The 25,726-nt window shown below is 44.7% G+C and overlaps 2 protein-coding genes across 2 annotated transcripts; both read left to right on the plus strand.

Moving 5' to 3' along the window:
• Positions 1–106: 106 nt before the first annotated feature.
• On the plus strand, positions 107–5,698 carry mfsd11 (major facilitator superfamily domain containing 11). Its single transcript, XM_029625699.2, is given in 15 exon segments — positions 107–309; positions 493–667; positions 774–829; positions 1,256–1,363; positions 1,517–1,596; positions 1,703–1,799; positions 1,918–1,976; positions 2,145–2,304; positions 2,625–2,665; positions 2,763–2,828; positions 3,020–3,082; positions 3,085–3,144; positions 3,294–3,468; positions 3,736–3,871; positions 4,066–5,698. Coding segments are annotated over 14 exon segments (1,359 nt in total). The 5' UTR covers positions 107–309; positions 493–571; the 3' UTR covers positions 4,228–5,698.
• Positions 5,699–5,787: 89 nt separating this feature from the next.
• LOC115104308 (uncharacterized protein C16orf96) lies at positions 5,788–23,944 on the plus strand. The gene is made up of 17 exons (XM_065006744.1): positions 5,788–6,707; positions 11,714–11,818; positions 12,217–12,297; positions 12,453–12,566; positions 12,677–12,787; positions 12,883–13,447; positions 13,553–13,638; positions 15,100–15,222; positions 15,314–15,388; positions 17,549–17,713; positions 17,988–18,106; positions 18,791–18,856; positions 18,987–19,088; positions 19,764–19,938; positions 20,144–20,255; positions 21,516–21,638; positions 21,855–23,944. The coding sequence occupies exons 1-17, from the start codon at positions 6,321–6,323 to the stop codon at positions 22,025–22,027; spliced, it is 2,682 nt and encodes an 893-aa protein (XP_064862816.1). The 5' UTR covers positions 5,788–6,320; the 3' UTR covers positions 22,028–23,944.
• The last annotated feature ends 1,782 nt before the right edge of the window (positions 23,945–25,726 follow it).

Below are 25,726 nucleotides of genomic sequence, written 5' to 3' on the forward strand. Positions count from 1 at the left end.
CAATTTAATAATGTTTTTTAATTTTTGACCCGGAAACGAGATTGCCGTCAGACTATAGCAAATAAACTCAGTTTCCCAATGGGCTTTTGGCTGTACGCCTTGAAATGTCAGCTGACTATCTCACATGACGAACAGTTTTGGTCACTCACTGAAAAATATTCAAAGACCATTTTTATACTAGACGGGAGAAAAGTATCGTATACTAGGATTGTAGTATTGTAGGATTCTTTCTAGGATTTGAGTCCGTATGGTATCTCCACAAGCCCTAGCTTGCACAAACAAGGACTATACAGTGCAGCACCGGACTCGGTAAATTGTTTTCATCTCAAGTGGCTAAACAGACAAAAGCAAGGAAATACTTACTATAGTGATTATTTGGTAGCATATCTACCTAGATATATGTATTGTCTTGACAATAGCTAATATTCATAGCATTAGCATCCTTTCTACAGATATGCCACCAAGGGATGTTTTGATTCTGTTCTTTTTCAGATGAGCTGTGGACCCCTTCAGAGTTTTTTTAACTAACCCATTTCGTCAAGTAATATTACAGTGACACCCTGCAGCAAGCATGGGTCCAGAGGGAAAGACACTCTTGAACATCATAATCCTGGGTTTTGGATTTATGTTCATGTTTACTGCTTTCCAAACATGCGGCAATATAGAGGTATGGTTGAACTGACAAATTATACATACAAAATCAAGCCACACAACTGTAGGGTACCTACAGGGGACGTTGATATTGATGGTGTCAATTATTTGTCTCATTTCAGCAAACTGTGATCAAGAGTTTCAACAGTACTGAATTCCATGGGAGTGGATACACAAGGTAATTCATTGTGATGCTGAAATACAGTGACTTTGACCTATGTGGCTCCTATGATATAGATTAGAACTGTTGGAAAATTGTAATCCTGTCTCTCTCTCTCAAAGAGGTCTCAAAGGTAAGTAATTGAACCTGCCCAGTTTTGGCAACAAAGTTGACTTTCAGTTCTCTACAATATCCCAGTTTCCTGAAGTATTTTGTAAATAACATGCATATGACTGTGGGCCTCGTCTGTGATTTAATTGCTGCTGTTGGCCTTTATGGACATCTTAATGACACCACCCGTGGCAGGCAAACACCAGGCTGTTTGTTGTTCAAACACATCCTTATTGAATAAAATTCCTGCAATTTTATCCATGTTGCGAACATTTTCTATGAATAGTGGCGCAATATCATCTAATTAGTTTTTACACGTGTCTTTATATGTAGCATGGCCATCATCTATGGAGTTTTCTCTGCATCCAACCTGATTGCTCCCTCAGTAGTGGCTGTTATAGGACCCCAGTTGTCCATGTTCTTTAGTGGACTAGTATACAGGTGAGTACACTATTTTGACCTGTCTTTAAATCAACCCACTGTAGCCTATACCTGTTTACAGAACTGTTTATTTATCTATTATTGTGCATAAAGTACTTGTTTTCATTAGCTTGTTTGTGATGTTAACACTGTCCACTGTTTTATTTCCATCAGTGGATACATTGCCATGTTCATCCACCCCTACACCTGGAGCTTCTACACAGCGTCTGTAGTTGTTGGAATAGCAGCTGCAAGTAAGAAGACTGTGGTATTCTTACTTGAGAAATAACGACTTGTATTTCCTATCACCACATAACCCTCTTTCTTTTCTCTTTCAATCTCTTTCCATCTGTGGCCTAGTATTGTGGACAGCTCAGGGGAACCTACTCACCATCAACTCTACAGATGCCACCATCGGCAGGAACAGTGGTATTTTCTGGGCCTTGCTACAGTTCAGGTACTTCTTCTTATCAGCATAACTGTATTGATTGCATCACTGTTTACCACAGCTTTTTTACTCTGGTACTGAATCCATGGTGTTGGACTGCCTAACATGTATCTATCCCATTTTGCAGCTTATTCTTTGGAAACATGTATATTTATTTTGCCTGGCATGGCCATGTTCACATATCAGGTATGTCATCAGTTTTGGTTAACTTTTTACTATAACAATGTAGATATCTTTCATGAGTCCTTTCCCCTTTCCTTTGTATAGTATCTAGCATTCCCTAAGTTCCCTTGACACAATGAGGAAATCTCATTTTGGCCATAAATTGCTGACGCGTGCTGTGTGTGTGTCTAGATGAGGATCGGCAGACAGTTTTCATCTCACTCACGGTCATCAGCCTGGTGGGCAGCTTTCTGTTCTTCCTGATCCAGAAGCCAGATCCTGAGGCCACACCCTCCGAGGCGTCTGAGTCACTGCTGCAGACTGAGTCCACAGAGAGTGCCTCTATCATCGTGTGAGTGCAGTCTGCAGACAGGCTGGGATGGAAAATGTGGTCTAGGTCTAACGTTAGAGTAAACTAGCATGAGAAAAAATTTCCTTATCTACCATTTTATTGACCAGAATCACGCATGTTGTCATGCATACATACAGATGTAAAATATTGATATACTAATAGATATGCCATACAAATAGTGTTTGTGCATTCTGCACCTGCTGTTGTATGTAAGGTACTTTGTATTCCTCCATAGGCCTGGGTTGAATCTGGATAATCCTGTATTCCTTTGTCTGGAAAGGCTGTACTTAAGTTTAGTTATGGATTTCTCTTCCTTGCAGAGCGACTCCAGGTCTCGGTTCCCAGGCTCTGGATGCTTTCAGTGAGTCAGAGTTCATTGGTTGCTTCTTACTTCAATCTGTCATGTCAGCAACAAAGGCCCAGAGCTCAGCTGACTGATATGTGCCCTCTTCTTACAGAGAAAGCGTTGCAGTTGTCTGTCACTAAAGAGATGCTACTGCTGAGTATCTCCATAGCATACACAGGTTGGCAAATTCATTCCAATTAATTCAGGAAAAAAAAAAAACGGTTTGGACTATTTCCAATATGAGGAACTTCTTTCATTGGATGCTAGTATAGAAATATAAACGGATGCATATTCAATTGACATTGAGTATGTTTGAATGCGTAACCATAGGTTCTATGTGTGTAACTCTTGCTCCTTCTCCACCTTCAGGCCTAGAGTTGACATTTTACAGTGGGGTATACGGGACATGTATAGGAGCCATGACTCAATTTGGGAGGATGCTAAGAGTCTGATCGGGCTCTCTGGTATTTTCATTGGCCTGGGAGAGATCCTGGGTGAGTCAAAGTCATTTTTTATCTTCAGTGCTGTTTCGGATCACATGATACACGTGACGTTTGGAAAGCAGATAAAGTGGTTGACAGGAAGGGACTGATGATTCGAGGAAGTCAATGATTCTGTTTCTGCTGTGCCTCTGTTTGTCCAGGAGGAGGCATGTTTGGGATGCTGAACAAGTGCAACCGGTTTGGGAGGAACCCGGTCGTGCTGCTGGGGCTGATCACTCACTTCGTGGCCTTTTACCTGATCTTCTTGAACATTGCCAGTGATGCCCCTATTGCCCCAGAAGAGGGCACACACCTGCAGGCATACATCACCCCCAGGTACACAGCAAGGCTTACTCAGTTGGCCCATAAAACAATGACCATGGATTATAATTACAACAATTCTACGTACTTTGCATAAGAATACAGCAGGTCAGGACATGAGCATTATGTTAAGTGTAGCAGTAGTGCATAATTGCATTTGAACTCTTATCAGGTTACTGCAGATTGTGTAAGGTTTCATGTCTGTATTAACCTGGGATGTTGTCTGTTCAGTGTTGAGGTGGCGTTGCCTTAATTGCTTAACCTGTTGTGTTGTTTGTTCAGTGTTGAGGTGGCTCTGCTGTGCAGCTTCCTGCTGGGCCTGGGGGACAGCTGCTTCAACACCCAACTGCTGAGCATTGTGGGATTCATGTTCCGGGAGGACAGCGCTCCTGCCTTTGCCGTTTTCAAGTTTGTCCAGGTACATTGATATCTGTTAGGCCTACACACACACACTATGGTTTGCTGTCTATGGTGATAATGTATTACACTGAATGATTTGAAGAAATATCACATTGAGCTATTTGCTTGGTATATCCCTTGATGATTCCCCATACTTGCTAGCCACAGTTGCTGTATTACAGTGGTGTAACTTGGTGCTCTTGTCCTCCGCAGTCCATCACTGCAGCCCTGGCCTTCTTCTACAGTAACTATCTCCTGCTGCACTGGCAGCTGCTCATCATGGTTGTGGTGGGCTTCCTGGGCACGCTCTCCTTCCTCGTGGCTGAGTGGGTGGTGGTCTCTAGCCGACGGGACACTGACTATGACAGCATATGACAACCTAGGGGAGGAGGGGGTCACGGTGAGAGGATCTATTCACAGCTGGACAGGTCATCCGGGGAAGAGTCGGTGTAACACCTTCCTATCAACCTAGCTATCCTTTGGAATCCTTCAACTGACAGTTTGACGGGCCCACCTCAGCCCCAATAAGCAGAGACTGTAGTAATGCTGTTTTAGCACAGTCATTCACAGCTCTATTGATTCCAATAAGCAGAGACTAGTACACTGTTTTAGCACAGTCATTCACAGCTCTTTTGATTTTTGCCTTTCAAGTGGAAGATACACTTAAATAGTGTATATTTACTTGGAGTGAATCAGTTGTGCACAGAGGAGCCTTTATTTTCATGTTCAATGTCATTCACTGTGCTTCTGTCTTCATGTAGATGTTCAGCTGGTTGGTTTCAATGTGCACTAGTCATTGACTAAGTTTTGGCTAGACTGCTATTCATACCAAGGTTTCCAGTCTCAACATGAATCTTATTATACTACTTAAATTTGATAGAAGAAGAAAACGTAGTACAGTCGATTCTTGATAAGCACACATTGGATATGTACAAACTTTGTTTACATGCAGTGCAGTTTATCAGTTCAAATTCAAATACACTTTTCACTTCTGCATGCTCAGATTTAGTATACACATTTAGCATACTCCCAAGCCATTGCATTTATCAGGACTCCACTGCATCTAGATGTCTTGTAAGATGGCATTTGTCATAAAGGGGAGAAATTATCAAGACGCATATATACTAGCTTATTGCAATTTAAATTATTTTTGTTATAGTGATATCTGTACGAAATTGTTGAACAATGCTCTAAATGTTATTTCTTTGTCAATATTTGCATCACACTTTCAGAGTATCTGTAGTATTCCATAGGTTTTTGTCAAAAGTGGGATCCAAAAGGCCATAGATAGTGTATTGAGGATGATGGCATGGCTGGTGAATTACAAAATGTAGACCAGAATTTTTATGTCTAAACTGCTCTAGGTTATATTGCTCTGTTAAAATGTCACATTGAATAACTCTTGAGTTTATGAGTTTATAAGGCTATGGTTTTATTTAGAACTCACATTGAAACAATGGCCTCTGCACTCTGTAAACATCAAGCATTTATTATTTGTTCTATATTTTCATCATGCAATTTCGATTGAGGTCACAAACTGTTTACAGTGTTTGTGCTCCTCCTTTCCAAAAATGTGAAGTCTAATTTATTAATCATTTCATTCACTGTGTGGATTGCTTAATGTAGAGTTCAGTTCTGTGGCACATGAAAACTGAGTTTGAAGATTGTTCAGAGCCAGAGCTATTGGATGTGAGGCAATAAATAGGATTTTGAGGGAATAAACTGTGTTTTGGATTATGAACTAGATATTTTTTTATACTTGAATGTAGTTACTTAGAAAGGCTCCAGGATATGCAAGCTTGTTTTTTAAACATGTTTTTATTATAAAATGGTTATTTTGAGCCTTTTTTCTTGTCTGTATGCTCCTTTTTGCATACCTGGGGTGAGAACAGGTGATGCTTTGCATACTTTCTCAACAACACAACCCTTGTCCTACCTGAGGAGGATTTGATGCCCGCCGCTGCCTTGTTGCTCAGCAACCAGGGACGCTGTGAGTCACAGTGTGGGATGCAATTATTGTATAATGGAAGGAGGCTACATCCAATCACAAAAGAGAACTGTACTCACTGTCATTGTTACGTCCAATACGGTTCTATGGTAGGCGTGAGAGATTAGAACCAATTGAAACCATTTCTAAAACAAGGTTAGAAATGGCATTGGAATAAGAAACAACCAAGATTGAGTAGCAACGAACAAGTGTTGAAAAGTAACTGTTTGGGGGATATTTAATTCTAATTTACAGACACTTTTTTATTTAGTATAGAAGAATCAAGAGTTTTTTTTTCTATAATTTTACATTTCTATTTTTTTGCGTTCGATCCTGTCGATTAAAAAAAATATTGTTATTTAATTGAATCATTCTGGCGTTGATTTTTACAAAATAAGATGGCAATATTGGAAGAAGATATATCTTTCATATCCCTCGTAAATACTGTTTAATAACTAACTCAGAAGTAGTGTGAGACAAAATGTCAGCTGACATTAGTTTGTTCGATTTGGTGAACCTGTCGATCGGGACACCTGAAGTTGGAGCTGTCAACTTCAATGCGTTGCATACCCTCCTCCACGCTATCCTGGGACACCTGAAAATCCAAAATGTGACCACCGGCTGGAGAGAGCAGGATGCCCCGCCACAGGAGCCCCATGGCCCGCATCTGACCAAGTCCTCTAGCCCGTACCATCACATGGAAGACAAACTTCGGCAGATCGAGAGACAGATGGCCGCGCTGGAGAAGCTTCCTAGCGGTACCGATCTTCTGAGCCGCACTGCCTCAACCACAACACCGGTCAACGACTTGTGGCAGCTGATGCAGCTCCGCCGCAAGGCTCAGGCGAGTGAGGACGGCGTGTCCAAGGTGAGACAGGCTCTTCCTCAAAATGTAATTATTAATATCACACTGTCATCGCTGAGTCATAATTTTATTATAAATTGAAATAATGTCATGCGAGGACAGGTGAAAGTGTAACATTGCTGCTGTAGCAGTGCTGCCTCCCCTGATCAACAGTCAAAACTGTGTTGAAACTCTGATTTGTCCGTGGTGCACAATTTTGCTTGTCATAAAATAGGCGCCAAATTCGTTTTTAGGAATCTGTCAAACAATTTTGCGGTCAAAGAAAAATGGCCACAATGGTCAAGAAATACGATTACATTACAGTTCCACTGGGTATTCTAGACTAGACATCCATCTTGTGACAGATGTTAGAGTCTGAGGTTTATTTACAGCAACGACATGGATGATAGATGGCCATGATGGCATGAGGGCCAGTTTGGGAATTTAGTCACAACACCGGGGTTAACACCCCTACTCATACGATAAGTGCCATGGGATCTTTAGTGACCACAGAGTCAGGACAATGAAAGACAGCCCTGGGACACTGAATCTCCTTAGACCAGAGGGAAGAGTACCACCTATTGGCCTTCCAGCAGCGTTCTGTCTCCCATCCAGGTACCGACCAGGACCAACTACCTAGTTTCTGAGGCAAGCCAGCAGTGGAATGCAGGGGGATATGCTGCTGGCAAGTGATTCAGCCCCTCTTATCTGTATTAAGTCCTTGAGTGCTTGCTCATCAAAGCCCTGTCCCGCAGCTGGGGGCCTGTCTGTGTGGTGAATGGTGAGCATTTCAGAACACTCAACACTGGATAAGGATATTGATGACAGAGCACAGCACAATAGGTGATGGGCACCACACTGTCTTCTCAAATGACCTCGCTGTGTCTCTGTTCCAGTTTCCAAAGGAAAGGCCACTCCCCAAAGATAAGCACCACTCCTGTGTTCCCTGTGTATGCTGTGGAACAAAATTGAATAGCTGAGTAGTACAGATCACCAGGGGAGGCTGCTGAGAGGGGACGGCTCATTGTAATGGCTGGAATGGAATTAATGGAACGGAGTCAAACGTGGTTTCCATATGTTTGATGTGTTTGAAACCATTCCACCTATTCAACTCCAGCCATTACCATAAGCCCATCCTCCCCAATTAAGGTGCCACCAACCTCCTGGGGTGTCCACGATTTAGAATCAGTATCGGTCCAGTACTTCATACCACACTCTGAACTGTATCTCTGCTGGTATCTGAAATGTCTGAGTTTGAAATATGGACACTGATAGAGACATGACAGTCTGTGTAAATAAAGCAAGTAGGAAGATGAAAGATTGCACAGGACTTAGCTATCTTCACTGATGTTGCCCAGACCTGCCCAGTTAACACTCAGGTGATATGAGGGAGGGACATCCAGTGGGTACAGGCGAAGGTGCCTCTGAAAATCCTCTGAATCATTAATGTATCCTGTGGGTATACTACTGTGGGTCAATACCATTATCCACTGGCCCTGTCTGGACCTCTGGCCCTCGCTGGCCCTGTCTGGCCTTCTCTGGCCCTGTCTGGCATTCTCTGGCCCTGTCTGGCATTCTCTGGCCCTGTCTGGCATTCTCTGGCCCTGTCTGGCATTCTCTGGCCCCGTCTGGCCTTCTCTGGCCCCGTCTGGCCTTCTCTGGCCCTGTCTGCTATATCCCTTAAGACCCCACTAAGACACAATGTCCATCAGTTTCTGCCTCACAACTCATAGCAGCATATTGTATTTCCCACATACAGGCCCTTAGCCAGGGTCTCTTTCTTCTTACCCCATGGCAGAGGTTATCAGGGGATTGTTGTGGTTGATAAAGGTGTGCTCCGCTGTGACCCCACAGGGTACATGTCCTGGATCTGAGAGGGTAGCGAAAAGTCTGCCTGAGTGGCGCTCTGTGTTCACAGTGGCGTGGAAGGATTCCAGGCCACCAGCCATCTTAGTCAGAGCCAGTTAATGGCTGACTAAAGAGTAACCGGGAGGTCGAGTGGATGGCTTTCTTCCCAATCGCAAATAGCTTCCTTATCGTTGGGACAGTAAAAGTCAGTGTACTTACATTATGTTAGTTACTCATTTCCTACCCCTTTTACTAGAGTTTTGCTTGTTGTCAGAAGGGGCTTGTATTTAGGTTGTCCTGTCCGTTACCATTTGCAACATACTTGTGGGTGATGATGACCCAGATGTTGTGGCAGAAACAGGAAGGAGGTTGGGCACTCTGTCTAAACAACATCCTCACAGACCAACAGACAGGGTACTAGGGACATTGTGTCTGAGGAAGATACGGTTGGGGATGTCCCCTGGTTAGGGAGCCCAGCTCCTTTGAGGGAATAGGATGATGCATACATTTTGCCTACTGTTTGCTGATGTAGGCAATTAATCATCATTGCCTACATCAGCAAACAGTGAGTGATGATCATCATCATCATCACTCAATATGTCCAATCAGCCTCACGAGGAGCTTTTAAAGTGTCATAATAATCTCATAGGAAATTAACCATACCCTTGACTAGAGGTCGACCGACTATGATTTTTCAACGCCGATACCGATTATTGGAGGACCAAAAAGGCCGATACCGATTAATCGGCCGATTTTTAAAACTGTTTATTTGTAATAATGACAATTACAACAATACTGAATGAACACTTATTTTAACTTAATATAATACATACATAAAATCAATTTAGCCTCAAATAAATAATGAAACATGTTCAATTTGGTTTAAATAATGCAAAAACAAAGTGTTGGAGAAGAAAGTAAAAGTGCAATATTTGCCATGTAAGAAAGCTAACATTTAAGTTCCTTGCTCAGAACATGAGATCATATGAAAGCTGGTGGTTCCTTTTAACATGAATCTTCAATATTCCCAGGTAAGAAGTTTTAGGTTGTAGTTATTATAGGAATTATAGGACTATTTCTCTCTATACCATTTGTATTTCATTAACCTTTGACTATAGGATGTTCTTATAGGCACTTTAGTATTGCCAGTGTAACAGTATAGCTTCCGTCCCTCTCCTTGCTCCTCCCTGGGCTCGAACCAGGAACACAAAGACAACAGCCACGCTCGAAGCAGCGTTACCCATGCAGAGCAAGGGGAACAACCACTCCAAGGCTCAGAGCGAGCGAGTGACGTTTGAAACGCTCCTAGTGCGCGCTAACTAGTCAGCCATTTCCCATCGGTTACACCAGCCTAATCTCGGGAGTTGATATGCTTGAAGTCATAAACAGCGCAATGCTTGACGCACAATGAAGAGCTGCTGGCAAAACGCAGGAAAGAGCTGTTTGAATGAATGTTTACTCGCCTTCATCTGCCTACCACCGCTCAGTCAGATACTTAGATATTTGTATGCTCAGTCAGATTATACCAAAGCATGACACGCTTGATAATATCTAGTAATATCATCAACCATGTGTAGTTAACTAGTGATTATGATTGATTGATAGTTTTTTATAAGATAAGTTTAATGCTAGCTAAAAATTTACCTTGGTTTACTGCATTCGCGTAATTCTCCTTGTGGAGTGCAACAAGAGGCAGGCCGTTATTGCGTTGGACTAGTGAAAATCTGTTTTAGAACGAGGCAGTTAACCCACCGTTCCTAGGCCGTCATTGAAAATAAGAATGTGTTCTTAACTGACTTGCCTAGTTAAATAAAGATTAAATAAAGGTGTGTAAAAAAAACAACTTGAAATCTGCCCTAATTAATTGGCCACTCCGATTAATCGGTGGACCTCTACCCTGGACCCACCCATCAAAATGTGACAAATACAGTTGATTGTCTCTTTATTTGTCATTAGGGGTTGGGTTGGTTGCCAGGTTAGAATATTCTAGTCCTGTTTACAAGATTTGATCATGTTTTGCCTAATCTCATGTCTCTGAGATGCTTGAGGCGATCAATGAAAAGGTGGATAAAGTAATCCTTCTCACCCCCCCCCCCCCTTAAAAGACTTAGATGCACTATTGTAAAGTGGCTGTTCCACTGGATGTCATAAGGTGAAAGCACCAATTTGTAAGTCGCTCTGGATAAGAGCGTCTGCTAAATGACTTAAATGTAAATGTAAATGTGGTCTCCTCCAGAAATTCCATACACGCAGGTCATATATCCCTTCCACGTTTACAGCTCACTGAACAACCTATTAGTTATTCAGACGATTTTTTGACGGCCTGTGCAGCTCAGTGGAGTCGCTATGCGTCGTTTCATGTCTGGGTGCATTAGACAAACCCACTGGAACTCTGATCAATACGTTCAGAGCCACCTGTTTCAACTTTGCTTAGTAAACACAACCTATTTCTAATTTGCAACACCCAGAGCACATGTGTGGGTTTACTCTGTCAACAAGGCCTTCAGCTGTGTTAGAGAGTGGAGTGGTTCCATATGGGCAGGGGTTATGTACTCTGACAAACATGGATTATCTGGAGACAGACAGGTCCTACCGCTGCTTTGTAACAGCTTGTGTATCTCATCTACTGCATATGGATGGTGGTGTCCTAGTAACCTCCCTTGGGGTGAAATGTCAACTGGATGGAGCCATGGAGAGGGGTTTTGGGATCCCTCCTAAATGAAGGGGTTTAGGATCTTCCTACTGATCTTCAAAGGAGGTAGCTTGGGAAATAGTCACGTATATGGCTTTGGTCCGGGGGATTTCGACCTTACTGAGTCCCCTGACCGCTTCAAAGTTTCACAGAGTCTTACTTTGGGAGATTAGAGAACTGGGCTGAGTCAGTTTCAAGTGTTTTGGGCATGAAGAGGCTGTGAAAAAGCTTTAGACCTAATGCTAAGAGATCACCATGCGTGTTGATTCACCCTGAAGATGGCACAGTGATTTAGAAATGTTGGAGGTTTGCCTAATACATTACTGGGAGCTTATATATCGCGTGTGCGACCCTCTTTATTTCTATAGCCTACGATTCAGTCATCATAACAGAAACTGTCAAAAGGTAATGATTGTGTTAAGTGATCTGACCAGTGATGTGAGGTTCTTTGAGCTTTGAGTCCTTCGAACACACTCTGTTGTGTTTCCAGTCTATGTCGCTGATCCAGGATCTGCTGAAGGAGATCCAGGACCTGAAGGAGTCCAGAGACGACCTGAAGAAAGAGGTCAAGAGCCTCCAGAACCAACTCAACCAGGTCAGACACACATCCATACTGGCAAACCCTCATAGTGAGGAGGGATTGCAGATAGATAACATTTGGCAACCTTGCTCATCTCCCTCATTAATCTACAGTAGGGGATATACCCAGTGCTCATCCCTAGGGAATCCTTCTCCATCTCACCACCCCACACAGTGGTGAAATATAGAGTCATGTAGAGCCCGATCCACCCTGGCCCTGGTCCCCTCCCTCCATCCCTCTCTGTAGGGGACATGGAGTCATACAGAGGGCAACAGCATCAAAGAGCCACAGCTTATCTCTGGCAACCTGGCCTGTCACTCACCCCAACAATAGAGTGAGGATAATAGGGATCATCCTACATGTCTGTTTCCATCTGGTAGCATGACGTTGCTCTGGGTATTTTTGGGTTCCAGCTGAATATGAGTGAGCTGGTTGACAGAATCAACGAAGTGGAACAGTACTGCCACCGACTGGACAACCTGGACTCTGCCACCGTGAGTTGGAACTGAGGAGACTACTTTCCAAGCTCAGAAATTATATACTACATTGTTAAGAGGAGACAAACAATAGTTTAGTACTGTAGTAGCTAACTCTAGTAAAAATAGGTTAATCATGACTTCCTCTCTTTCTTGTCTTCTCTCTATCACAGAAAGAGCTGCAGGACAGAGTTGGGCGTTACCCAGACCCAGATGAGCTCATCCAGTGTGTGACCTGGGACATCATGCAGACCACCTTGGTTAGCGAGCAACAGAATCTGCAAAAGGCATGTCTTATGTCTTGCTTGAAAGAGCGAGATTCCTTTATCAAGCAATCATATACAAGACATAGGAATAGACATTAGCTTTGTGTTGATGGTAGCTATTTCTCCAATAGGAAATCAAGCACTCAGTCCCTGTCCCCACATCAGTTGTCATGACCACCATGACTCCTTTCAGCGTCTCTGCCAATGCCAATACTGGAGCTGCTGCCTTCACTCCTGGCACTGTCAGCCAGCATGGGGGGGCGCTGCCCCAGCAGTCCCTCTCTGATGCAGCTGCTGCACTTCACTGTCAGCCTGGGGGGCACAGTCCCTCTGTCAGCTGCCAGCCAGCATGCCAGCCAGGGCGCTGCCCCAGCAGTCCCTCTCTGATGCAGCTGTTGCCTTCACTCCTGGCACTGTCACTGCCAGCCAGTATGGGGGGGCGCTGCCCCAGCAGTCCCTCTCTGATGGAGCTGCTGCCTTCACTCCTGGCACTGTCACTGCCAGCCAGCATGGGGGGGTGCTGCCCCAGCAGTCCTTCTCTGATGGAGCTGCTGCCTTCACTCCTGGCACTGTCACTGCCAGCCAGCATGGGGGGGCGCCGCCCCAGCAGTCCCTCTCTGATGGAGCTGCTGCCTTCACTCCTGGCACTGTCACTGCCAGCCAGCATGGGGGGGTGCTGCCCCAGCAGTCCCTCTCTGATGGAGCTCTGATGGTGGGCAGCAAACCCCTGTCTCGTGTGGCCAGCGGGGCAGAGCGTTACCCAGAGACAGTGGAGGCCCTGAGGGACGTGGGCAGGCTCAGGGAGAGACACAACACCCTGGAGACCAGAGTAGAGCTGCTGGAAGCAGGCAAGGCTGACCAGGCCCAGCTCCAGCACCTCTGGGAGCTCCTCCCTGACATGGGTAAGATAACAATGTGGAGATTGGATAGTGTATGGCTATTCTATGTTTTCTTTTACTGAATTATGTATTTTGTGTGGGATGACTATTTTTGTCCTGAATGTGTAGGGGACAGGGATGTGCCTGACAATCTGTTGGATCAACTGACTCATCTGAGAGTTCTGGTCGACAGCCTGATGGGTGACAGAGCCAAGGTGAGCGAGGAAGATGTACGCACGCACGCACGCACGCACACGCACACACACACACACATTGTTGATGGCCCCATGTCCCTGTCATAGCTGGGAGAACTGGAGCAGCTGATTCTGAACATAGGAACAGTTCAGGGCTCAGAGGGAGGCTCAGAAACAGCCAAAGGGTCAGACAGTGAGGACTCCTCTGACTCTCCTAAACAAGGACAGCTCAGACTGCAGATATTATACCTCAGGTAAACAACGACACATGAGCACACAGGAAGGCTAAATAGAAATGATAGATAGTTTATTATGGAAACTACATTTGATATCATTTGGTAGTCTTAAGTCATTTATAACACAGGAGGTTGGCGGTACCTTAATTGGGAAGAACGGGCTCGTGGTAACTACTGGAGCGGAATCAGTGGAATGGTATGAAATACATCAAACACATGGTTTCCAGGTGTATGATGCCATTCCATTTGCTCTGTTCCGGACATTATTACGAGCCGTTCTTCCCTCAGCAGTTTTATGGCCAGTTGAGATGTGGTAGTTTCCATTGGAAGAGAGGTGGTGGCCTGCTCCTCATGGCCTGGTGCACCTGTTCCACCACTCTGTGTTCAGGAATGCAGTGCAGAAAGTGGAGGAAGAGGTGCTACTGCTGAAGACTGAGAACACATCAGCCAAGGCTGAGCAGAAGACCAAGAAAGACAGACAGCTACAGGATCAGGTTAGACAGACAGACGGACGGACGGACATACATACATACATACATACATACATACATACATACATACAGACAGACAGACAGACAGACAGACAGACAGACATACATACATTCCAGTGCATATAGACATTTGAATACACTGTCAGGTCTAACACCAGAGTGTAAAACCTTCAACTGTAGAATATAGCTGAGACAGCATCATCCATAATGTAGCAGCAAGTGGCCCCTGATGGCCCTCATACTGCCCTCTCACCGCAGATGGACAACCTGAGAGGCATGCTGGAGGACATGATGGCGTCCTCCTCCTCGCTGCTCTCCCAGAGCCTGCAGCAGGGGTCAGAGCAGGGCCAGGGCAGCGGTCAGGCAGGCGGGCAGCAAGGCTCCACGTGCCCCTCCTGCTCTGTAGATGTGAGCAGGAAGGTCAGCCAGCTGTTCCAGCGCTATGAGAATCTGCAGGGTCTGGTTAGCAGATTCATGAATCAGCAGGGAGGAGGCAGACCTGGAGCAGAGGTACTATAGGCAGGGCCAGGATAGAGGATGGAACAGAATACCAAAGGGTTTAAATTAAATAATGGGTCTGTTATGTTGAACCCTGAGGGAGGGATACGTTTAGAGATGATATGTAAGGGAAGCTCTATCAGGGCAGCAGTGTGTTAAGGGAAAGGAGTGTGTCAGTGCCAGGCTCTCCATGGCAGTGGGGCCATGGCTCTGTATTACAGACATAGAACCCTGTCTCTCTCTGTTGTTTCTGCCAGAGCTCGGAGCTGATGAATGACGTTCAGGGAGCCATCATGCAGCTGCAGGCTGAGTGTGAGAAGCTCCACGGCACAGCCAACCACCTGATTGAGGAGCACGGCCAGAAACAGGTCCACATCGACGTGAGTCTGGGAGGGAGGGCCATAGGGGAATAGGAGATGCTCCATGCTGTACTTCTGTTCCAAACCACAGAATAATGTATTTCTGTCACAGCATCTGTACAAGTCCATGGAAGAACTGGACGAGAAGAAAGCTGACAAAGAGCTTGTGGAGATGGAGATTGAAATCGTAAGTCTCTCACCACAACATGGCATAGTTTATCTTTCCCTCAGTGTGTTATACTCAACTCATGTGAACTCTCACAAGTTCTCATGTTGATGTTAGTCTAGACGAGCTTCCACAAGTCCATTCAAGACCATAGGGGTACCTACAAATCCCAACATGCTCAAGTTCACCTGTACCAGCCCATGCTAAACCCTACCAAGGCCATAGAAGTCACCACAAGCCCATACGTGTCCATACACAAGTTCATACACACATGTATTTATCCCTACAAGTTAACACAGGTTTCAACTAATCCTTACAAGTCCATACAGGTTTCACCTAATCTTTACAAGTCCATACAGGTTTCACCTAATCTTTACAAGTCCATACAGGTTTCACCTAATCTTTACAAGTCCATACAGGTTTCACCTAATCTTTACAAGTCCATACAGGTTTCACCTAATCTTTACAAGTCCATACAGGTTTCACCTAATCTTTACAAGTCCATACAGGTTTCACCTAATCTTTACAAGTCCATACAGGTTTCACCTAATCTTTACAAGTCCATACAGGTTTCACCTAATCTTTACAAGTCCACCCCTAATCTTTACAAGTCCATACAGGTTTCACCTAATCTTTACAAGTCCATACAGGTTTCACCTAATCTTTACAAGTCCATACAGGTTTCACCTAATCTTTACAAGTCCATACAGGTTTCACCTAATCTTTACAAGTCCATACAGGTTTCACCTAACCCCTACAAGTCCATACAGGTTTCACCTAATCTTTACAAGTCCATACAGGTTTCACCTAATCTTTACAAGTCCATACAGGTTTCACCTAATCTTTACAAGTCCATACAGGTTTCACCTAATCTTTACAAGTCCATACAGGTTTCACCTAATCTTTACAAGTCCATACAGGTTTCACCTAATCTTTACAAGTCCATACAGGTTTCACCTAATCCATACAGGTTTCACCTAATCTTTACAAGTCCATACAGGTTTCACCTAATCTTTACAAGTCCATACAGGTTTCACCTAATCTTTACAAGTCCATACAGGTTTCACCTAATCTTTACAAGTCCATACAAGTTTCCATACAGTCCATACAGGTTTCACCTAATCTTTACAAGTCCATACAGGTTTCACCTAATCTTTACAAGTCCATACAGGTTTCACCTAATCTTTACAAGTCCATACAGGTTTCACCTAATCTTTACAAGTCCATACAGGTTTCACCTAATCTTTACAAGTCCATACAGGTTTCACCTAACTTTACAAGTCCATACAGGTTTCACCTAATCTTTACAAGTCCATACAGGTTTCACCTAATCTTTACAAGTCCATACAGGTTTCACCTAATCTTTACAAGTCCATACAGGTTTCACCTAATCTTTACAAGTCCATACAGGTTTCACCTAATCTTTACAAGTCCATACAGGTTTCACCTAATCTTTACAAGTCCATACAGGTTTCACCTAATCTTTACAAGTCCATACAGGTTTCACCTAATCTTTACAAGTCCATACAGGTTTCACCTAATCTTTACAAGTCCATACAGGTTTCACCTAACCCCTTTACAAGTCCATACAGGTTTCACCTAATCTTTACAAGTCCATACAGGTATCACCTAATCTTTACAAGTCCATACAGGTTTCACCTAATCTTTACAAGTCCATACAGGTTTCACCTAATCTTTACAAGTCCATACAGGTTTCACCTAATCTTTACAAGTCCATACAGGTTTCACCTAATCTTTACAAGTCCATACAGGTTTCACCTAATCTTTACAAGTCCATACAGGTTTCACCTAATCTTTACAAGTCCATACAGGTTTCACCTAATCTTTACAAGTCCATACAGGTTTCACCTAACCCCAGGTTTCACAAGTCCATACAGGTTTCACCTAATCTTTACAAGTCCATACAGGTTTCACCTAATCCCCATACAAGTCCATACAGGTTTCACCTAATCTTTACAAGTCCATACAGGTTTCACCTAATCTTTACAAGTCCATACAGGTTTCACCTAACCCCTACAAGTCCATACAGGTTTCACCTAACCCCTACAAGTCCATACAGGTTTCACCTAATCTTTACAAGTCCATACAGGTTTCACCTAACCCTTACAAGCCCACACTAGTACTGCCATTTCCCTGATGGCATCTCCTCTCTTCCTGTAGAAAGCAGACAAGCGTGCCCTGGAGACCAAGGTGAGCCGCATGCAGTTTGACTCCATGACAGAGGAGCTCAACACCATGTTCCAGGAGCTGCTCAGCAAGATCACCGGCCAGGAGCAGGACTGGCACAAAATCATCGACAAAATCTCCACCGAGATGGAGTGCAAGGTGGGACTGAGCAGGAAGTTACCCTGCTAAATGGATGTTTATATAATAGGCCTACATGTCCATTGATACGCGCCACACGTGTTATTATTATGCTATCACCAATACATATATCTCACAAGTCTGTATGTCACATGTTTTTAAGTGTTTTACGAACGTGTTTATAGTGACAGATAGCATTGTTTGTAAAAAATCTCATGGAATGTCTGTCTGGTGTGTCTGGTGGTAGTTTATATCTTTGGCATCCCTGTAGTACATCTGTTGTCTATCTGTGTAGCTGGACCGGATTGAGCTGGATCCTGTGAAGAAGCAGCTGGAGGACCGCTGGAAGAGCATCCGTAAGCAGCTGCAGGCCCAGCCTGCCCCGAAGGAGGACGACGCTGCAGGCATCAGGAAGTAAGTCACATGTCACTGGTCACAGCCAGGCCCAGCCTGCCCCGAAGGAGGACGATGCTGCAGGCATCAGGAAGTAAGTCACATGTCACTGGTCACAGCCAGGCCCAGCCTGCCCCGAAGGAGGACGATGCTGCAGGCATCAGGAAGTAAGTCACATGTCACTGGTCACAGCCAGGCCCAGGAGGGATCATGGCTGGATAAGTCCAGGTTCCTCTATGGAGTTCTACATGATCATGCTTCATTGTCTTCCTGTGTTTAGCGTTCATTTTATCTCTGTCTATATTCTGTCTATATGTCTATGTTCTGTTTGTATACTGTTGTTTACTCACGGTGTATGTACAGTATATACTGTATTCTGTTCCTAATATACCTACTACTGTACACACTATTTTCCTTCCAAATGATATACTGTCTATACACACCACGTATTTATATTCTGGATTCTGACACATGCTCACTCTGATATATCTACTCAGGATTGTTAATTGGACTTGTTCTGTCATTTCTTGTTTGTTTGTTTGTTTCCTGATTGTTTGTGTATTTGTATTGTATTTGCTAGACATTCTACTGCGCTGTTGGAGCTAGAAACAAAGCATTTTGCTACACCTGTTATAACACCTGCAAATCTGTGTATGCGACCGATAAAGTTGGATTTGATTTGTCTTTGTTACGTCCCTTTCATAGACAACTAGTGGCAAGGTTCCACTGCATCTCCTGCGACCGCCCAGTCGATATGCTTACCCCAGGACCGTAAGTAAATGATAATAATGTCCTATTTTTATACAGTACACACAGACATTGTGGAAATTGAAATAATAGGATTATGGGGCTGTTTATTCACCTACCTCTCTTTCTTCTTTCTCTCTCCACTGGACAACAGGCACTTGGTCACCCTGCCCTCCACTCCTGGCCTACCCTCCCACAAGTCCAACCGACCGTACACCATCTATGAGCTTGAGCAGGTTCGCCAGCATTGCAGAAGGTGAGAGCAGACAGTCAAACATCACAACTGAAACTCTTACTTGGCCCCATTTTAACCAGCAGGGGGTGCCAGTGTCCCAATATCCAATATACAGTGTAGTCGACTTTATCCTACCCCAAAGACCTAACACCCACACTAGATCAGCCAGAAGTGTTCCATAGTTACAAGTGTCTGACATTAGCCAGCTCTCCCTCCATCTCAGCCTGAGGCCAGGGACCAACCACAGCCACTTTGAGATGGCCAGCTCAGAAAGGGCCATGATGCAGGTGCAGCGGATCCACACCATGATGTGTAGGCAGATAGAGAGAGTGCAGAGCCACCTATCTGGCCCAGAGCGCACCTACAGCCAGGGGGCTCTGAGGGAGATCGGGAGCTCCCGCTATCCACACATCCTGAGCCCGCTGCAGAGGACCAGCCAGAGTCTGCCTAAGCAGTGAGTCAGTCAGTCAGTCAGTCAGGCCAGGGTCAGGCAGGGAAGCCGGGAGCACATTTATTGAAACAGGGGAAGGACCAAAAAGTTGTCCATATTGCTTTGTTATGGTTTAGAGAAGTGTCAGGGAGGCAAGGTGACCAAATTTAACTACAAACTATAAATACTGTACTGTCAGGTCTGTTTAAAACCTCTAGAAGTGTTTATCTTCCGACCTTCAACCTCCACTCCTGTATCCATCCTAGCGAGCGCATCCCTGAGATGGCGGACTACAGTTACCTGGCCATGTCCCGGAGCTGTGGAGGCAGCCACACCGTGACCTACCCCAACCGCCGCTACACCCGCCTGCAGCAATTCAGCCACTTCATCCAGGCTGAGGAGGAGACACCGCCCATCTCCAGCTCCCCACTGCGCATTCAGGTGAGTGTGGCCAACCTCACCTACTGTGGGTTACTGTACTGACAGACAACTAGACCACTGCCAGCCCATAGGAATACACCTGGTCAAACACGTTTGTTGAGCCATTTATACAAGTTATCATGTTGAGTACGGAGTATATTTGAGGTGTATTTGACAGTTGTTAGGTATGCAAATATTTGACCTTGTCCTTGTGTCTATTGGTCAGCCGGAGGAGGTAGACATCCTGGGATTGGATGGACATATCTACAAGGGCCGCCTGAAAACCAGATCGGTCAAGACTGTGGATGCCAGACTACCCACCATCTTTCCTAAAGACGGTACAGGGTTCTGGACTGGGATTATATTCAGCTCTACTCTACAGTACTGTGTATTTTTAGAGTAGAATTACATGTATTGACAATTGTGAACAAAAGCTATAAAAAAAAGCTAGACAAAAGCTGGACAATTGTGAACAAAAGCTAGACTACTTAATTCATGTTACTCAATTCAAGCAACTGCAGTGCAGTAAAACTATTCCCACTGGTCCATTTTGTATTTTTATGCCATCGCTCCAAAAAGTCACCTAATGTTAAGTGTGACATGTCTGCATGCTGTGGGCAGCTGTCATGGTCCGGGCCTGGGAGAGAGGTGATGTCCAGACTCCAGTTCTGACTCCTCATTGACAGTGAAGCACACTTCCGAGGATTCACTGTCACCCCTGGGCCCAGTTACACAACGCGTCTTAAGATGATGATCACACCGTGCCGTCTGTCCAGGCCCCAACTGCCCTTAGCCTGTTTCTTCTCTCTCGCTCCCTGGACCATGTGTCCAGAGTTGGGCTCGCAGTGCAGGGATGCAGAGATAAAGAGTAAAGTGGAGTGTGGGGAGGAAGAGTGAGTGGGGACATCATGGTGAAGGGTCAGGAGAGAATGGGGAGGAGACTGAAAAGTTAGGTTGGGTTGAGAAAGAATGTGGGCTGTTTGGTTGAGAATGAGAATTTGAGGAGGGATACAGTACAGTGTTAAAGTGGTGTATGATGAAGGATTAGGAACGAGGGTCTGGAAAAGGACGAGGGTGAGGAGATTTAGGGAAGGAGAGAGGAGCTTAGTTTATGGGAGGGAGTATTTTACGAGGGTTTAAGGAAGTGAGTTCGCAATAAGAATGGGCTGCAATGGGTTTGGGGGAGGGGCTCTGGTTGGTATAGTGTTCCACACTGGAAAGAACCCAATGTTACTATGTTATAGAAGATCAGGCCTGGTGTCTGTAACAGACTGTAAATATAACCTGGGGTAACACTGCTTGCATGCCATCATTTCTATCTTAATATCCTTTTCATCTGTTCATATAAATCAAGCCCTGAAGGAAGAATGAGGGAGATGTGCTGTCCTGTTTTATGCCTGGGATTTGGTGTTGTGATTCCCAGTCATTTATGAGACCATTGAATGAGTCAAAATAGTATTGAAAGATTATTTTGCTCAAGACTTGGAAGAAGTTGTATGTCTGGTATGGGTGTGTAGGTACAGTATGGCTATGGTTGTGGTGGGGTCCTGTCGTTCCCTTGTCAAGGTCGCGATGTGACATTGCTGTTTTAATGACAGCAGGCATGTGCAAGAGCAAAGACAAGATCATGCGCTCCCAGTTCCAGAAGCCTGGCTGCACAGAGCCGGGCTGTGTGACCCCTGTGCGACCCCAGAGTGCCAAAACCCAGCGCAGCCGCTCAGGTAGGTCAACACCAGTGTCATTACCCATTTGCAACATATAAACCAATTTCACCAACTGGAATAGTGATTCATATGGAATGGTACTGAAACAACACTCACATGGAAATAGCATTATTTTTTTGCGATTGCTGCTGTGCAGCTGTTAAGGTTGATTGTAGCAGACACCTGAACCCTAACCCCTGACCTTTTCCCCCTTCCCCCCTTTATCTCCCCCAGCCTCAGGCAGCTCTGTGCGGGACCGGCCCATGTCTTCTTTAGGCTGCCTGTCCCAGGCTACCCTTCCCCAGAGCTCGTCCCATGCTGACACCACCAGCGAGCTGCTGCAGCAAGATCTGGAGCTTCACGTGGACCTGAGCCAGTCGGAGGAAGAGCCCGTCATCATCCTGTAGGGGGCGATGGAGAGCCCCACACACCTTATTTTAATAAACCGTTTACAGCAGCACCAGGAGGGTATCCTGGTCTCCATTTTGTAATGGAGCATACAGACGTTGTGAAAATCAAGTCTGATATTAGTCAGTTAGGTTATTTATGGATGGTAATGGAAGAACACAACTCTAGGACCTATGAACACTGTTTCAATGCAACAAAATAGCTGAGTCACATTTTCAAGGTGTAGCTTTACAGGTCAAATACCTTACGTGTGGCTACATTACGATTTTGGTTTATGATGCCTGATTTTCAATGACCTTCATAGAGAAGCTTCCAGGCAGGTGACCTCAAATACCAGACTGTTTGGATGCAGAACAATACCACCATGGAGCAATTCATTTGACATATAGGGTCTTCTAGAGCAGTATCATTAAGGGCTTGAAATGTCTTCCCTCTCAAAGACCCAGTTTCTGTAACGTCTGATTCATTGTATTAGTGTCTCAAGTTGTTCCATCACATGTTAAGAGGAAAGACACTCATGTCATTACCACAAAAATGTACCTCTGTCGTGGACTCATAACAATGGTAGCCAGCCACCTGCATCTATTGGGGAAGCAAAGCAGCCAGGGTTGTAAAATCGGCCCAGATGGCGTTCCCTTCGAATGTCACCGTGCCTGTGTCCAGTTACAGCAGTCTCCTGGTGTCTGTGTGTTTTAAACAAGGGGGTTCGCTATGTGTGCCTCACTCTGGCATAGTGTATCATTTTTAACCATGGCACAGCATTGGGTATCATAGCATACTTTTAGCGTAGCGCCATGTCAGCACTCAACTGCAGTTGTCCGTGGGCCGGGGCATGGCACGGGGAGGGGGGTGGGGACACACACAGTTCAAAAAGCCTGTGTGAATGTAGGACAGGATATGAATGAATAAACTTGAAAGGACAAACTGTACTGTCATTGAGGAACGGGGTGACTGTTTCCTAGAAGCATGGGCTTTGCTTACACACATTTTGTGTCAATGTGAAATATGATGTACATTTATCTATCCATGCCTTACACACCCAGTGGCCAGTTTATTAGGTACACCCATCTAGTACCGGGTCGGACCTCCCTTTGCCTCTAGAACAGCCTGAATTCTTCAGGGCATGGAGACATTGCTCAATTGGTATCAAGGGATCGAACTTTGCCAGGAACACATTTCCCACACCATTACACCACTGCCACCAGCCTGTATCGTTGACAGCAGCCAGGATGGGGCCATGGACTCATGTGGTTACGCCAAATCCTGACTCTGTCATCAGCATGATACAACAGGAACCGGGATTCGTCGAACCAGGCAATGTTTTTCCACTCATCAATAGTCCAGTGTTGGTAATCGCGTGACAACTGGAACTGCTTGTTTTAAGCTGATAGGAGTAGAACCTGGTGTGGTCGGCTGATGCAATAGCCCATCCGTGACAAGGATCAATGAGTTGTGCATTCAGTCGCTTAGGTCACTCGTTTTTCCCATTCTAATGTTCATTCGGACAGTAACTGAATTCCTGGATGCCTGTCTACCTGCTTTGTATAGCAAGACACGGCCTCCTGAGAACGAGGTGGTGTACCTAATAAACTGAGTATAAGTGATCCCTTTCATAGCATTTGGACGTATTCAGGAGTAATGATGCTATTGAAAGGTATTTCAGGAGAGTATTTAAGACAGGCAGTTAATCTGAATGTAAGATTTCCATTGGTAGATGTATCTTTGTTTTCAAAGATAAATGGGCCTTCATGGAATATGTGATGTATCATATGATGTCCATATAACTGTTATGTGAACATATGTTGACTCATTAACTGTCTGCAATGAATTTGACTTGTGGTACGTAAATATATCTGTACTGTTCTACACAACTCCACCACGCTGTTATGACACACAGTTTCAGACATGTAACACGTTAACTGGGCTGGATACACAGTTTCAGACACGTAACACGTTAACTGGGCTGGATACACAGTTTCAGACACGTAACACGTTAACTGGGCTGGTTTCAGATACACAGTTAACTGGGCTGGATACACAGTTTCAGACACGTAACACGTTAACTGGGCTGGATACACAGTTTCAGACACGTAACACGTTAACTGGGCTGGATACACAGTTTCAGACACGTAACACGTTAACTGGGCTGGATACACAGTTTCAGACACGTAACACGTTAACTGGGCTGGATACACAGTTTTAACCACATCCTTCCTCAATTAACTGCCACGCTGTGTGTTTATTGTCTCGCTTATATACAGTGGGGCAAAAAAGTATTTAGTCAGCCACCAATTGTGCAAGTTCTCCCACTTAAAAAGATGAGAGAGGCCTGTAAATCTTCATCATAGGTACACTTAAACTATGACAGACAAAATGAGAGAAAAAATCCAGAAAATCACAATGTAGGATTTTTAATTTATTTATTTGCAAATTATGGTGGAAAATAAGTATTTGGTCACCTACGAACAAGCAAGATTTCTGGCTCTCGCAGACCTGTAACTTCTTCTTTAAGAGGCTCCTCTGTCTTCCACTCATTACCTGTATTAATGGCACTTGTTATCAGTATAAAAGACACCTGTCCACAACCTCAAACAGTCACACTCCAAACGCCACTATTGCCAAGACCAAAGAGCTGTCAAAGGACACCATAAACAAAATTGTAGACCTGCACCAGGCTGGGAAGACTGAATCTGCAATAGGTAAGCAGCTTGGTTTGAAGAAATCAACTGTGGGAGCAATTATTAGGAAATGGAAGACATACAAGACCACTGATAATCTCCCTCGATCTGGGGCTCCACGCAAGATCTCACCCCGTGGGCTCAAAATGATCACAAGAACGGTGAGCAAAAATCCCAGAACCACACGGGGGGACCTAGGGAATGACCTGCAGAGAGCTGGGACCAAAGTAACAAAGCCTACCATCAGTAACACACTACGCCGCCAGGGACTCAAATCCTGCAGGTCCAGACGTGTCCCCCTGCTTAAGCCAGTACATGTCCAGGCCCGTCTGAAGTTTGCTAGAGAGCATTTGGATGATCCAGAAGAAGATTGGGAGAATGTCATATGGTCAGATGAAACCAAAATATAACTTTTTGGTAAAAACTCAACTCGTCGTGTTTGGAGGACAAAGAATGCTGAGTTGCATCCAAAGAACACCATACCTACTGTGAAGCATGGGGGTGGAAACATCATGCTTTGGGGCTGTTTTTCTGCAAAGGGACCAGGACGACTGATCCGTGTAAAGGAAAGAAGTAATGGGGCCATGTATCGTGAGATTTCCATCAGCAAGGACATTGAAGATGAAACGTGGCTGGGTCTTTCAGCATGACAATGATCCCAAACACACCGCCCGTGCAACGAAGGAGTGGCTTCGTAAGAAGCATTTCAAGGTCCTGGAGTGGCCTAGCCAGTCTCCAGATCTCAACCCCATAGAAAATCTTTGGAGGGAGTTGAAAGTCCGTGTTGCCCAGCAACAGCCCCAAAACATCAATGCTCTAGAGGAGATCTGCATGGAGGAATGGGCCAAAATACCAGCAACAGTGTGTGAAAACCTTGTGAAGACTTACAGAAAACGTTTGACCTGTCATTGCCAACAAAGGTATCTAACAAAGTATTGAGAAACTTTTGTTTTTGACCAAATACTTATTTTCCACCATAATTTGCAAATAAATAAATAAAAAATCCTACAATGTGATTTT

The sequence above is a fragment of the Oncorhynchus nerka genome, linkage group LG21 (genome assembly GCF_034236695.1).
Source record: "Oncorhynchus nerka isolate Pitt River linkage group LG21, Oner_Uvic_2.0, whole genome shotgun sequence".
NCBI classification, from domain to species: Eukaryota; Metazoa; Chordata; class Actinopteri; order Salmoniformes; family Salmonidae; genus Oncorhynchus; species Oncorhynchus nerka.

What these genes read in the sequence shown, in the direction of transcription:
- LOC115104308 (XM_065006744.1), top strand. Translation starts at nt 6,321, where the DNA reads ATGTCAGCTGACATTAGTTTGTTCGATTTGGTGAACCTGTCGATCGGG. An exon ending in TCCAGAACCAACTCAACCAG is followed by an intron (nt 11,819 to 12,216) that starts GTCAGACACACA and finishes TTTGGGTTCCAG; the next exon opens with CTGAATATGAGTGAGCTGGT. An exon ending in TGATGGGTGACAGAGCCAAG is followed by an intron (nt 13,639 to 15,099) that starts GTGAGCGAGGAA and finishes TGTTTCTGCCAG; the next exon opens with AGCTCGGAGCTGATGAATGA.